Source organism: Neopelma chrysocephalum, unplaced genomic scaffold, assembly GCF_003984885.1.
Source record: "Neopelma chrysocephalum unplaced genomic scaffold, ASM398488v2 Primary Assembly neopelma1_64, whole genome shotgun sequence".
Classification (NCBI taxonomy): Eukaryota; Metazoa; Chordata; class Aves; order Passeriformes; family Pipridae; genus Neopelma; species Neopelma chrysocephalum.
The window spans coordinates 4240211-4256235 of NW_020897721.1; the positions used below are offsets into that span (position 1 = coordinate 4240211).

Sequence of the window (16025 nt, forward strand, 5' to 3'; positions counted from 1 at the left end):
GTCATTTTCACATAAGCCCAAGGCAGGCAAGCGCAAGCCTGGGGTCAGCAAATACCCACGGGAAATGCTGGCTCTGGCTGTAGAGGTGATGGGGGAAACTCAGTAAACTGCATCTGCTCAAATAAACCTGTCCTCTTTCAGCCCCTGCACCCACAAACAGCTCCATCACTGGCAAGCAACAGCCTGACTTACCTTCTAACTACATTTACTTCGTAAAGAAAGATACCAGGGTTTGGGAGATCACAGAATTACAGCTCAGAGGGACGTCAAGAACTCACCAACCCACTCCCCTGGCAAATATCACCTCAACTTGAATTACTGCAGACAGACACACATCAAACCTGTTCTCACAAACCTCAGAGGGTGGAGGTTCCAAACCTCCCCAGCAAAGCAGATGGCACATCTCTACTGTTAGAGCACCCTTCCCAAGAGAAGGAAAATACAAATCCCACACACTAGTAGCTGTACTAGTGTTAACTCTCAGTTAACTGGGAAGGATGGAGAAGGGGCAGATTGTACCACAGGGAGATTCATCCCCAGTGACTCGGGGCTGCAGTCCAACAACCAGCTGAGGACAGACACCTGCCACAAGGACAGTCTCTGTTCAGGGAAATGAACCCACCTCCTGCTGCCCAGGCTAAGCCTTGCTCCTGCCACATCATTTCCTTTCCTATCTTTGAAGAACCTGCACATGTTTTCAGGGCTTTCCAAAAGGGATCACAGATAAGTTACTCCAGGCCCGTGTCCTGGTTTTTGCATAACTTTAAGATATCAACTAGTTCTCACCACGCAGGGTAGGTGAATGAAAAATGTCACTGTGTTGAGCGTCCCAGACAACCAGCAAGTAGGGAGCAGCAAGCTCATGGCTGTGGTTTCACGCCACCAAAGTCAGAGGATACTAGAGATGCTCAGATCATTGTAGTGTCATATCCCAGAAAATGTTTAAACCTTAGGCCCACAGACAGATGTGAGCATCAAATTTCACCCTGTGTTCACTGCCCTGCAGAGGTTTAGAAGTGCCCCCAGGCACTCTGAACCCTCAGTTCCAGGGCCTTGTTCAGCACATGATCCTCGCTCTCTCAGACACACTCACACTCTAATTTCATATTAGATCTTGGCCGGGCACACGAACCACAGGGATGGAGGAGAAAGGGGACTTTTCACCAGCAGGGATGGCAGATCTCCAGAATGCTCAAAAGGGGCCGGAAGCCCAACACAACCTGCCCGCCCCAACTCCTATTAACTTCAACAAATTGTTTATTGCACAACAGAAGAAAAATGCTGCCCCTCTCCCCCAGCCAAGTCTTTCCATGTGTGCTGCACGCGCAGGCTCCCTCCTCCCAACCCCACTGGGGAGCCAGCTTTATACCCAGGGAAAGGTAACAGCAGCGATTATTACACACACTATCCCACAGCTCCTCGCTTGTTAAAAAAAACAAGAGTCTCTTTTGTGCCCGAAATAAAAGGAGATACCTTAATTAGAACAATGCAGGTTGGTAAGCATTAAACACTGAGCCCAGCTGCTGTATGCCATTAAATTCATAAAAAAGGAGGGGGGGAAGGAGGGCAGTCTTAACGAGATTACACACATTGACTTTGATCAAGACACAAAAGCACCAAGGCGTTCCAGGGTTTTTATTGCTGTCTTCAGGCTACATTTTAATGGTTACATTAGAAACATGCGAACACAGGCTGGGAGATTTTTTTTGAGATGGGAGAGGGAGTGCAAGCATGCCTTGTGAAAAGGCCTGGTTTAATAAATTGGGGGCTGCAGGGAGAGACTAGGACTGGGGAACACATGAGTAGTCACTTATTAATTGCTTCCCCTATGCAAGTGCCAAATCTTAACATGATGTCTTGCTGGACTATTCCCATCCTGCCTGCCTGGTCAGCAGAAGAGCCATGTGCAGATCACACACAGCCAGCTTCATCCCCACCTTTCTCACGGAATTCTAGGGGGAGATGGCTCCCACTCTGCAAGGAAAATGCTAATCCCTGAGCACCTGGAGTGAGTTTCCCCGTTCTCATGAGCAGCCGTGACTGCTGAACATGACACAACGGGGCCTGACTGAAGTTGAACTAAGTTGCTGCTGAGTCTAAGAGCAGCCTGAAATTGGTGCCACAGATTTAGAAGGTGACTTGAGGCTGGTGGGAAGGGGAGAAGACAAAGACTTCAGAGTAAAGAAAATGAAAAGTATGTTAGTGTTTTATCCTGCGCTTGCAGCACTGCTGAAGGACAAGATTACTCTTCACTTAGCAAAGGTGGCAGAGTACACATTCATCCCAACACCTCACAGCTATGTGCCCACATATGTGTCTTTTATAACATGCTGCTAAAATGTTTACAAAAGCTTGTATAAACTAAATAGTGACGGGGTGTAGCTGAAGAGCTATAAAATACAGCCCAAGGGATAGCCAAGTTATTGAGTTGCTATTAGTACTCAAGCCCACAGGCACTTCACCATCCTGGTAACTTTTCTTGGACAAGACTTTTAAAAGGCAGGATTTAAAGGAGCATGATCAGCTTAATCGTAATTCCAAGCACACAACGTGTTCTATAAAGTAGAGTAATGCCTTACAGGAACAAGTTTTTAGGAGTGGCACTCCCTTACATTTTTTGCAACCCAACACCGTATCATCTTGCTAACAGGAGAACTAGAAAGCACAACTATTTTCCACTCCCCAGCTTAAGCAAAATGAAAGTTTGAAGATCAGCTGCAGAGGGGACAATAAAGGCTGATTATAAAACCCACAGTTTAAACACAGGAAAAGAAAACACTTCATTAAATAACAAATTTTAACCTGATGTCCTTTAATACATGTATAAATTGCTGCTCTACTGGGTCACCTATTCTATGTTCAAGGTAGTCCCCAAACTTCTAAACAGGATGGCATATGCTTGAAAACCACACAGTGCTATTTCAAATAATCTAAAAAATACAGATCCATATTCATAAAAGCTCCCTTCCATATCCTCTTCTCCTGAAGATGATTTCCTTTGCTTCGGGGGAATATTACATTTCTCAGAAGCTACCCGCTCCATGAAATCTCAGCGGATTTGGCCTCCATTCTCACAGCTTTACCTCTCTGCATGGATGGTCCACAGGAAATTACTGTAAGGCAAGGTAGTCCCTGGCACAGAGCTCTTCAACGAGCAGTGGCTGTGCCCAAAAGTAGTGGAGCAACAAGCAAGGGGCAGGACAGCACTTTGGTCACAATGACTCAAACAAAACTCACTCAAGTCAAAGCTAGAGTGGGGTGTTACACAGCAAGGTTTGGGCAGTCTGCAGGCACAGCACTCACATTATCTAAAATAAAGCAAAAAGCACCTTTCCCTGTGGTGATCTAAAAGTATGAAAGAAGAGAGGGGAAAGGCTGTAAGTGAACAAGAAAGTAGTCAAGAGCCTCACCAGAGTCCGCAGCCAGCATTCTTCACAGTGCACATGCCAGCACTGAATGGAAGTCAGGGGCATTGTGTAGGAGTCCTGAGGAGAAGAAGCAAACAGGTTATTTCCACAGCAGGGATCTACTGATTCTTCACTCCCAACCCCGTCACAATGCCTCTCTTTGTGGGTAACACTGCCTGGTGTTTTGTGTAATATGTAAGTTGCATTTTTGTAATGTTTGTACAGAAGAGGCTGAAAGTCTCCTGCAGTCCCTTTTCTTGGCTTCCCAGAACTCCTGTTGGAAGCCCATAATCCACTCAAGTGGTGACCTGGCTCAGCACGGTTATCGCAAAAGCATCTGAAGTCGCTGTGGCCACCTGCCATTATTCTCATCAGAAAGGTCACCAGATCATACAAAAACCAGTGACAGGGCAAGATCAACCCTTATCACAATTCATAGCTCTGCAGGAACAGCTTAACTACATCCCAAGAATACTGCTTCTCTTTCAGCAGACGTGTGAGTATCTTCTGTCATTCCTAAGAAACCTCTGGAAATTAGCAGCGAGAGTAAGTTGTTGTTCTTTCTGTGGGATGAATGGCAAGGGCTGCACTCCCACATCTACAAGCTGTGAGCTGGCTGGGAGAGAGAACCCCGTGCATCCAGATGAAGTTGCAGAGGGAGCTCTCCACCAAGCAGAATGTTCTCCTGATCTGAGCAGAACAGAAACCCAAGAGGAGATGCAGAGCCCTGCAGGCTCGGACCATCAGAGGGAGCTGCTGCCCTTCTTTAGGAGAGCCACAGCATCAGCACAGAGCAAGCAGGGCATCAACAACTTTTGAATGCTCAGGCAACATTCCTGTTCCCAAATCAGAGAAAGTGGCTCTCTGATCACAGATTCTGCTCTCTCCTATGCATGTAAATGTGGACATGCAGTAAGAGGATGCTTGATATCTGGGAGTGTTCTATAGGAAGGCTCAAAGTCTTGGGAAGTCGGAACTTTTTTTCCCAGATATAGATGGACAGCTGCAAATACCATAGGAACAACGTAATGCATACAGAAATTTTGGTTGCTAAGACCACCTTCATTTGGAAGGCTAATTGGTGATGAGCTCCCCCATATTCTGCCTGAAAAAAGGAGAAAAGCTTATCCCCTCCTCAGCAAAGATACCAAGACATTTCTGATTCATTACCACAAGTGGAGTGCTACTCACCATGCAAATGAGACATTTATAGCGGTCCCCACGGGAAAGCTGCCTTTCTAACTCACGGACACGAGCCTTTAACGCTTCAAATGTTGTCACTGCAGAGTCTTCTGTAATTCTGCAAAAGATGATGGAGTGTGAGCATCACTGAGCACACAAGACTCTTAAGAGTTTGGGGGAAAAAGGATCCCACAACAGGTACTGCACAGGAAATGGCATAATACTCAAACTAATATATCCACCGTGGGGTAAAGCAGAATTCCTGAAAAGCCCACTGTGAACTCTTTAGTGTCCTACTAAACACTTCCAAACACACCACCAAAGAACACAACTGATGCTGGAGTTGGCAGCTTCATACAGAGCAAATTTCCACAAGACACAGACATTTAAAGAACAGGTATTTCTGCTGGGTTTTTTTGTTTGCTTTCTGCCTTTTTTCTTCTCTCTCTTAAGAGATTATTTAGGATCACACGCTTGAGGCAAAGTTCTGTACGTTGCTTCAAAGCTGCTGAGATAACTTTTTGTGGGCAATAGGAGCTGCTCTTCCCCTCAGAGAATGGAGGCCTTTGCTGGCCATCAACCTCATGTAACACAGCATCAGCTCATTACACAGGATCAACACAATGCTTTTTTATTAATGAAAGCCCTAGTTTTTTGGGTTCTAATACTGAAAAAAAAGGAGAAACCAACAGCACTGAACACTGCCAACAGGGTGTTTCTAAAGGCAGCTTCACAACCTGCTTTCCCATTTCCTAGGGTCATTTTTGATGGGCAACGTTCTCTCTTTTGTCACAGAGGCGCTGTGCTGAGGGCAGGCAAGTGTATTTTCATGGTTCTGCAAGGCTGGTGAAAAGAGCAACTTGCCAACCTAAAAGCAAGGGCAGACAGCAATGCTTAGCAAATGAGATGCAGGGAGCATTATAGACAAGGATGTGTCACTGGCATGCTGCAAAACCTGATTTCTACACTGTGCAGGCATAAGGAGGGGCCCTCAAGCATTCTCCAGAAAAGGTTTAGAGCATTGACATGAAGGCTTTCACTCTTGTGAATAAAAACAAAACAACAATTTTCAATTATGTCAGTGAATTTCAGGTCTGTCCAAGCAGAGTCCAGCTCAGAAGAACCTGAAGAGTATTTCGCCGTCAGAAGCTGCATCATCAATCAAAACATAACCCACAGTGGCACCCATGTGTTCTACCTTTTTAGAGGATGATTCACCAACAGGTGGTTAAAACGTGGGTCTAGTGGAATTATTACAACCAGCAAAGTGAGCTGCAGTCTCAGCTCTCTCGCTGCACACACGCACTCACTCTTCTGTTCATCAGTCACCTGTCGATGGCACGCAAGGAGGGACCCGGGGTTTCTCCCACGAGGTGATTCTGCTGGCTTTTCCCAAGCCTTTGGTAAAAGAGCTAGTCAAAGAGATCTTGGATGATTTTTCTAATTATGACACTTCAGAAGAAAGTGGAGCTGCTCAAGTGCGTATGGTTAAGTACTAGTGTTATAAAGCTCCTTCAACTTCACTCCTGCCTTTGTACAGATCAGACATGCTCTGCACGAGCTACCGGAGGAGATCTTCATCAGAGGGAGATTCATTGGAAGTGACAGTTGCTAGAAAATGGTAACCATTTCAAAACTGCAAAAAAAGGCAAAGAAATACACATGTCCCATGATAGCCTAGTGGGTTAAGGACTGTCTGGGGACAGGAACACTGTGGATTCAAGTCTTAGAATCAATAAATATTCTTTGGAGCAAGATGAAAGAGCTTCAGTAGGAGACAGCCTTCCCTGCTGTGAAACACCCACTTGCTCCTACCCATTGGTATGAATTATTACCATATCCCAGCTTGAGTTCTCACCCTCAAGGAAGAGTTGCTAGTGTTTTCAAAGGAAGTCTAGAAAGGTGTTATTTTAGTCTAAGGAAGAAACAGAATTATTTATTTATAGCTTGAAGATTATTGCTGGATGTGAATATTGTTTGTCTTCCAATCTGGCCCACCAACAAGCTGATACTGGGTGAAGGCTGAAGTTGAATTTGACTTCCTGGAATCCATTTCTCCTTACTGCATGCACAAGGGCAATGAAGGTGTAAAGGCAGTGAGTGTGACTCCTGCCCAGAGTAGGAGCAACTGTTGTTATATTCTCCTTTTACCATCTGTGGAGCTATCTGTCCTCCTCTGATGGGTGGGTGACTCAGCAAGAAAAGGGAAAAGCTGATTCCTTGGGCAGATACAAGCAAACACCCATTCAACCCCAGTAACAGTCAAAGCCTGAATAGGAAAAATTTGCCACTGCAACAACTAGAGGAGATAGAAAATGGCTTGTTTATAGAAATCTAAATGGTTGACCCTCATCGGCCAATTTTGGAAAGTCTCTGAGATAATCGCACCTGTCCAGTAATAAACGAATGAATCAGAAAAGGAGGCTGAATAGAGGCATAAGCAATAATGCTCAGAGGCTGCTTGATACAATGGCCAATCAATAGGAGGGCTGTAGATCAGGGTGCTAGTTAGCTGGAAAATTACCGCACCGCTGCGTGCGTCACGCTGTAGGGATCCTGGACAATCAATGTGGGAGGTATTGATTTAGTTATTATCACTTCATACGCTCCAGACATTGTTAAATATACATTTATTAACAAGACTGGGGTGCATTGGTAAGAGAGGGAGCTTTAGCCACTGCAGTGTCTCCCAGCGCTGATCAAAGCTCAGCTGTGACAGAATTTAAACTCCATGTTCTCCCTGCCAAGCGTGCTCACAGGACAAACCCCGACACACGGCACAGTTGCTGAAGACATAGCTCCTAACTCACGAGAGAGATAGGAGTTTTGGCCACAAGTGAGTATTTTGCACTTGAGATTTCAGGAAAACCTCTCAGAGCAGCAGCAACAAGGGACGTGGCGGCCAAGGGTCAACCCAAAGTGAGCGATAATTGCATGGTTGCTTCCGAAAAGCCAGAGGAAATGAGGTCAAGGGAAATAGGGAGAACATTAGTAAATAAAGGAAACTGAAACTACCTCCAGGGATGGAATAAAGACCAGAGTCACTTCCCATGTGTCTGGCTCCTGTGGTGGCCAGCACACTTGGGACACATGCCATTCCATTTAGTGACATTTTACCGTCAACCTGCTGCTTGTATCCTAAAGATAAGCATCGCTTAGGAGCAACTCTTCCTGCAGCAGCAATCTTGGGAACTCCCTCAGGCTTCCCTCTTGTGTGCACACCTCATGTGTGCTTGCCCGGACACAGCTGGGAGCAGCCTTGGGCAGTATTTTTACAGGGTAACGCCAGGGTGGAGCGAGGGTCAGAAAGCCAAGCTCCATGGACAGGGCAAGGCTGTGTACAAGTTACCCTGCCAAGTGAGGCAGAGGGAATTACAGGGAAGAAGGAATTAGCTCTCTGCTTTGCCTTGACCTCGTGCTGGATGCAGGAGGACTCTCAACAATTTTGCGCCTCAGCGCTCCGATTTGACGTGTTTGGATAACGTCATTTATCAGCCTCCAGAGAGACCTGCTGAGCACGACTGCTGCCAAGAGCAATACCTTGAGACCCAGCGCTGATGCTGCTCCAGCAGGTGCAAGTGGCCTCCCTGACACCTGAGTTGTCCTCCCTGGCTGAGGCTGCACCAAGAGGCCCAAGAGGGCACATCCATGACAGGGCAGAGACTCGTTGTGGACTTACATCCCCACTGCGAGAGAACATTTATACCAGAGCAAACACAAGAAGGGAGGGCTCCTTGTAGAGGAAGCTGGGTCTTGTACTTCTCTCTGGACTTCATGGTTAACTCTTCCATAACTTGGCAGACACAGCTGAGGATGCTGGGTACCAAGGAGCAAGTCTGTGAGACTGGGCAAGACAGCATGTGGTAATTTTCAGCCTTTATGCCCAACACACATTTTTCTACTACTCACAGCATTTTCCCCTGAGCACTGAAAGTAAGAACAAATTTTATTTCTCTGAGCAAATCCTTGCTTTGTTTAGGTAAAAGGCCAGAAGAAGTGCACAAAACTACCACGGAGGAGGAAAAAAGACCTATCAGTAGCTTTGAGCTGTTAGGAAGCAATCACCTCCTGGGAAATCTCCCCTGGGAAATGGCTGCCCCCCTCTTTGCAAAAAAACTTTAACCCAAACACTGGTTATTTGTTAAACATTAGCATGCATGTGATCTTTGTTTCTCCAAATTAAATCGAGCAATTCCTACCCGCTGTCCCAGTGGGCAATCAAGGCAATTCCGTTAATTAAATTATCTCTGATTCTGCAGCTCTGGAATCTCTCAATTGACTAAGTCTGTGCTTTATCATCAACAAAATACTGGACCAAAAAGGAAACAAAAAAATGCTGATGTCAAAGTGATTGGCTTCAGTTAACCCTTCCCAGCTGGATAGTAAGGGCTGCTCAAGAAATTGTTGTACTGGAACGAGCCCAAGAGCGAGAGCCCTGTACCACAGATACCAGTAGCAGCTGTTCACTTGTGTTTCCTTTCCCTTGTACAGAAAAACACAAACACCACACAGCCACTGCATCCAGCATCCTGCCTATCTGAGAGCCACAGAAAGATGCAAAGCATTAGCTGCTGAAGAAGCAGAAAAACACCTCACAGATCAGCAAACGCCTGCAAATACTCCATCCTCACCTTATCTAGACCTAACTTGATGTATCCTGCTGTTGAGGCGTCTCCATAAAACATTCCCCTTTGGTTTATTTCAACTGGATATAAATTTTCCTTTCTTCATAAACGGCCACACTGTACACAGCATTCCATAAATTTTTACAATTCCACTGTTTGTATGTACCTTGTAAAAAACGCTTAGCACTGATTAAATGCACTACCAATAAAATTTCATGGGCTACTTTTGACACTTGATATTCTGACCTTCTTCTCTCTTCCTCATACATTTATTTTTGCTTTCCTATGCCTGTAAACACAGACTGGCAGAGAGGAAAATGTACAGTACCACTGACAAACCCAAGAGTGATGTATTTATTTTTAAACAAAGCCTTTATCTTCCCCTGTACAAAGTGGAGAACCTGGTCCCAGCAGAACATACATGCCACCTCCCTGCACCAAGGGCAGAGGTCAGGTCACTAGCAGCTTACATATCATAAATATTAGAAACAGACTGGTCGATGCTTTGACGGCAGAGTCAAGTTAAGTAAGATTCCAGGAGCAGAGAAATTGCCCCTGGCCACATCCAACCACAACCGTAGATGACAATTATCATAACCACTACTACACTGCAGGAGAGAAAGCCTGCTGCAGTCCTCACTTTGTGGGGCACAAATCTTCAAGACTTGATAAAAAGATCCAAAAAGTGACCCCAACATCAGTGCACAATCATGCAATCGCAAGCCTTCTCTCACAGCCAATTTACATTTGGGTAAAAGGGCAACTTTTTCATAGAAGAGACCCTGTTTTATTAGCCTGTAACATGCTGTGCACAGCTCTGTGACACTGGTAGCACTGTGGAACAGCACAGCACGGTGATGCTGCCTCAGCTCTCATTCATATGTTGCCTTCAACACAACTCCCTCGCTATCTGAGTTTCAAACACTAGCTATAAACACCTTTATCTGTTTTGGGATAAGAATTGCTTCTGTTTTCAAAGTGACAAAAGAATTTGCCCCCCCTCCTTTCCATTCAGCAAGCATCACCTGCAGCAAGTGCTAGAGCTAAGGATACAGGGACTTTATTTTGGCAGACGTGGGTGAGCACCACTGAAGTCAGTGGGAGATCCACAGACTCAAAGGCCTTTTACACTTACTGGAGTGCAAGAACATAACATGAAGCTAAAAAAAAACCCCACTGTTACTAACAAGTAAAACACACTGATAAGAAAGTTTTTAAAAACAAAAGTGACAGGTGGCTTTAAAAGGAAACAGACACAGCTCAGGCATTTTCAGTATCTTAACTCTCTGAAAGAAGCCCAGTGTCAGGCTGGTGGCAGATTGACTGCGAATCACCCCACAACATGTGGGCTACCGGATTGGCACAATGTACTGAGATTTTATTTCACTAGATGAGCTGGTTACAGCAGAAGGGGCCAGCTCCCTTGCTGTAAAAAACTGCCCAGCAAAGCTGTTTACAGTAGAGCCATGTCAAATCACACCAAGTGAAGTTTAGACCCTCAGTCTGCAAGACTGCCAGTGCTAAAAGCAAATTTTCTGGCAAGACATCAATGTTTTAGGAGCTGGCTTCCCCTTTATTTAGCTAAAAATCTCATTTATTGGGTTTATTTGTTTTTAGACTAACCTTCTTTAAAGAGGCTGACTTATAATCCTGTAAAACATTGTCACATGTATTGAGGAAATTGGCAAGGATGCTAATTTATTGTCCTCTAGGAAAAAAAGCTCTCTTTCCTTGATTAATGTATGTTTTTGTATTGTAAGATATTAAAGAATGTTGCTTCACCTGTAATTATAGAGAATAGTTTACTCTGGCAAACTGCCCTGGCTTCTGGTTGCCAAGTTATGAATAATGCAATGTTCCCCATTCTAATTTCCGTGTTCTAAGTTGTGAATTTGGAGCGGGGTGCATGCAAGGGCACACACACACAACACTGAGGCGCTCTCAGTCACGAGCGCCTCTATTTTATACTTGCTTGCACAACTTGTTAATACTGGCATCTGCCTGCCAAATTCAGAGTTTGCTTCTGACTAATTTCATCTTGATGCAAACCAAAAAATGTTGTCTCTTTTTCCCCACAGAGGAATTATTTCTCTTACACTTGCATGCACTGTCACAATAGCACTGAGGGGAGCTTATCGCTGCAAGAAGGCATTTTAAGCCACATTTAGTAGGGACTTGGGTAAAGATTCCTTGAAGAATTTAATGACAGAAAAATTCATTTTGCTTTCATACCTCCCCCGCCTCCACAACACAGAACCAAACAATGTCTTTACAGAAGCGGGAAGTAAATTCAGGCACTGGCTCTTTCTCTTCCCTTTTTTTGGCCCGCGTTTCGCTGGGACACATGTGCCCAGCCCCAATCAAAACAGAGACAGATGGCACCGCTGATCATTCAGAATGGAAGGAGCCTCGGAGTCAGCATGTTTGGATGCATTTGTAGGGCTACACAGTATCTGCTGGCCACTGGGACTGATTTAAAAAGGCGGCGAGTGAAAGTCTGAGCTTGCGCCAAAATTTTAAATGTGCCATTTGAGCAATTATGGTTCAACATGAAAGCTGGGAGAAAGAATGCGTGGGTCATTCTGATTTAGATTTAGAGACTATGTCCCCCGTTCCAAAGAGAAAATAAATGCAATCCCATTGCTTTACTGGAGCAGATTTGGCGATAAAGGAAAAAGCCATGCTACAGAAAAGTGGTTTGCTGCAGCAAACCAGGTTCTGTTGAGGCAGCACAGGCTGAGTCAGAAAATCATTCTGTAAAAAAAGTTCCTAAATAGAAATAATTACTCAGCTAATGTGTTAATGTCTCGGTTCACTTTTCAAATGTATTCTTCATGCTGGTGAGCCTAATTGTATTTCTAACAGATTTGTGAAGGTGCATCGTGGTTTTTATCTTAGTACAAGCCAGGTCCACAAAAGGGAGGCGGTAGAAATGGAAAATGTAGCTCCTCTGAGGCACACAGGTTAGAGGTTCCAGCCTACTGAAACTTGCCTCCGTCCACAAGTAAACATATTTGGATTATGACCAAACTCCACGTATAGCTAGGCAGGTCTATTTTTCTACTGGAAGACTTATGGCAGCTGTAACTTGTCATCCTACTGTGGCCTGGAGCTGGTCTAGTATTATTGGTAGCTTTGGTTGGACGATCAGGGCACAGAATTATAAAATATCCATGAAGGTGAAAAAGGAATAGCAGATTCCTAGGGCTGAAAGGTGCTCAGAAGGCTGGACATGCAGACGAGCCTTGCAGCCAGCCTCTGCGAGCGATTAAATAAATGCCTTCTACTCCCATGGCCCACGTCCAAACGACCGAAATAAACAGGAAATATCTATGCTACTACAGCAGCACTTGGACTCATCTATAGCCTTTTAAGGGCTTTACCATGGAGGTGATATGCTTTCCAGAACCTCCATTCATGACTGCTGATTGGAGGTACACAAGGGCAGTGCGGTAACACATCCTCCAGACAGCTTCCTACAACTGCTGCTGCCGCCCTAGAACTTTTACACTGTTGCTGTTTCCTTTACGGGGAAAGAAAGGATCAGAATTAGCATCATTTAAGGTAATCGCGCCTTCAAAAAGAAACATGAGGCTATTAAAGGTGGCCACGGCACATTAGTATCACATAACCAATTGTGGTCCCAGAGCTGGAAGAGGAAACCAGCAGTGCAGTGGAAGGACAGGTCATGAGCCGGCTATCTGAGGGAAAAGCCGGAATGCTTATGCAACCGAGAGGGAAACAACAGCTTTTTACAGACAAAAACTGTCAAAAAGGCAGAAAGAAGAGAATGGAAAAATAGGATGAAGTGCCCAGAGTGGTGTGGAGTAAGGTTAGGACAAGCAGCGACACTGAAGTGAGGGCAAAAAAATCACCACAGATATTAAACTACTTTAATTACATTACTAGCTATTACACTGCTTCTGTAAAGGCAGTGCTGGGTTCTGTGTTACAGCAGCGAAAGAGATATGAAAGCACAATGAATTCTTCTGGCAGTCAATTCTTTGGGAGATCTTTACCAAGCTTTAACTAAAGGTGGCTTAACACTCCTTCTTGCAGTGGTAAGCTCCCCTCAGCGGTATTGCAACTGCGCATGCAAGTGTAAGAGAAATAATTACTGACTCTACAGTTGTCCCAGACACGGTTTAGTGAGGTGTAACACAAGCTGGCGTGTTTTTTTTAGTACTATTTTATATTTATACTTACTAATTGTAGCCTAAGAAATGCATAAACTACCAAGAGCTGTAATTACAATCATCCTGTTGTCATGCAGCAGCTGGCACAGTACAAACACTTACTGGGTCCTGCCACAACAGTCAGTGAGTGCCAAGGAAAGCAGTAGCCCTGTCACCACCAGCACACAGCCAGCCTGTGCAGCCAGGGCTGCCCCTCAGCAGATGCAGGAGAGCGACAGCAAACTGGCAGCGGATGGGGCACAACATGATCCTGTTTCTGCTTTTCAAAGGAACATTTCCATCCAAACACGGAACGCAGCCTACGTAAAAATAATTGTTACTTTTCTCTTGAGAGCATCTGGGCACCATACAAACATTTCCTAAAAAAATATCAGTCCCTGCCTCTTAATTCTTGCAGTGTAGCTAAGGGATGTGAATAAACAGTCACATCCTCAAAATATTTTCAGAAGGAACATGGCAAGATCCACAATGCTCCATCAGAGACATTGTTAAACACGACAGGCTAATTTTAGGGACGAGTCCTCTATCTGACAAGCTGCTCACACATCTAAAGGCAGAATTCGTCTGCTAGTAGGCAGCTGTTTGTGTTTTATAAGCTAAAGTTTCTTTTACCTATGGAATAACTCCAATATTTCACAGGGAATCATCATCCATCTAACTGAAGTACCCTCTAACAGACCATCAGCCTCATATCCCCTTTGAAATAGCACAGCTGAGCACTTGCTGGGCCACGATTTATTTTTTACCTTCTAAGACATCTTGGTAACTCTATAGCTCAATAGTGACAGTCGAATTTCACACTGCGATAGCCCCCCATCGATTTTTCATTCCCAGGAAGCAACTCTACAAATTAAAGTTAACAGCATTTCTGAAACTAAGGAAAAAAAAAAGAAAAAAAAAAGGAAAAGAAGGGGCAGGCAAAAAGACATAAATGGCAAGATGCTTTAACTGCACCCCCAGCATAGGAATAAAATTCCTTCCTGGGGTTTTCACCAATTATGGGACAGGGATGCTACTGCCCCTGAAACCAGCAGACCCCTGGGGTTTGCAGATGGTTCAGCTCTAAAACATCACAGGATCAACAGACATAGGAGTTCCTTCCTATATGAAGATGACAAAATCTATAAAAAATTGCCCCAAGGCATGAAATCAGACCAAACCTCTGGACAACAGCTGCACTAAACAGAAACACCACCTTCCCCCAGGTCTGAGCTTGTACAGTCAGCCTACCTTGCTGAGCTTCGTTAACCACCACCCTGTGAAGACATCGATACAATTACACTTTGCACAGTGGTTATAAATGTTTGAGACCACCATTGGCACATGAAACTTCTACCCAACAGTTAGAAGAGGGAGCGGAATAAAGAAACACAGCCCAGCTCTCCACTGTCACAACCCAGAGGGATGAAATGGAGCATCTCCCTCTGCACCCTTTCAACATCGAACACCAGTATACAGTACAAACACAATATTATATATTACTAAATTAGTGAAAAAGACTAAAACCTAAGAAAGATAAAAATCTAGACGCAAGCAGCACAGCCTAGCAGCTCTTTCTCAGCTTGGCTTTGACAATCCCACACTTCAGTTCAGCTTCCTGGATCCTCTCTCAAGTTCACACGGGCTGATCTAGGACTGGACCCATCAGCAGCATTGTGCTCTCGCAGAACACAAAGGGTTAGTTCATTTATGACTCAAGTTAATTTTTTAATTCTGTCTTTGCTATGAGATGTTCTTGTCTCCAGGCAAAGCCTATTAATGGTGTGACACTATGGAGAGGGGCTGGGAAGCGCTTATCCTGTGGTGTGAATTCACAGCAGCTTCTGTTTCCCTCTGACATACCAGCTTAAGCATGGCTCCTTCCCTTTCAGGCCTCTGCTAATCCTCTGGCTTCACACACACTCTGCTCCCACCCTGACCCACCTGCCTGGGAGCAGCGTCCCCACGACAGACACTGCTGCCTCCCTGACTGCTCTCACACGCTTTACTCTTTGCACAAGGACCCCAACCTAAACTTGTTCAATTTTAACTGGTGCTCCTTCCTGTGCTGCTGCACCAGAGCCCCTCCAGAGCCGATGTTTCAGAGCAGCTGGACTGGAAAGAGGTGAGGTGGGGGGGGAAGGGGAGGAAAGAGAAGACAGGAAAAATAAAACAAACACAATTGCTTTTTGTCTCTAAAACCCTCTTTTTAACCCAACGAGCGTCTCATCCAATGAAGCATGATAAGCATGAAGTGTTATATAAAGAAGATAATTATAAAGGGATTTAATGCTTGGCAGGCTCGTATCGCAAGGTTCAGAGCAGAGGTAGCATACTCACTTAAACAGCCTTGTGTCCGGGTTTGCTATTATGCAGGCAGCACGGCTGGGGCCAAGCGGAATCAGAAACAAGATTTGTTTTACAAAAAAAAAAAAAAAGCACAGCCCCCTTCCCACTGAGGATGGCAGTTCCAGTCCCACCTCCTTCCACTTCTGTCCCATCCCTGATTAATGATGTTGTCTGCCTGATTTATGACCCACCCCAACAGATTAGAGTTTCCCTCTTCAACCTCCCCCCCTTTCACCCCTCCCAGAAGGCACAGCCACACTCCGCTGGAAATATTAGAGAATTATTAA

At 44.9% G+C, this 16025-nt stretch overlaps 1 protein-coding gene across 7 annotated transcripts in view; it reads right to left on the reverse strand.

Annotated features, from left to right (window-relative positions):
- The window catches only part of RNF220 (ring finger protein 220), a 214004-nt gene that overhangs the window by 8007 nt on the left and 189972 nt on the right, over positions 1-16025 (reverse strand). For 4 of the 7 annotated variants that reach the window (XM_027683048.1, XM_027683045.1, XM_027683046.1 and 1 more), the window contains 2 exons: positions 4599-4707; positions 3411-3485 (listed from right to left, as the gene is read on the reverse strand). In XM_027683048.1, coding sequence (XP_027538849.1) covers positions 3411-3485; positions 4599-4707 — 184 coding nt within the window. Of the gene's footprint in view, positions 1-3410; positions 3486-4598; positions 4708-15729; positions 15775-16025 lie in introns of all 7 variants that reach the window. The other 3 variants (XM_027683047.1, XM_027683043.1, XM_027683044.1) reach the window with 1 other exon arrangement.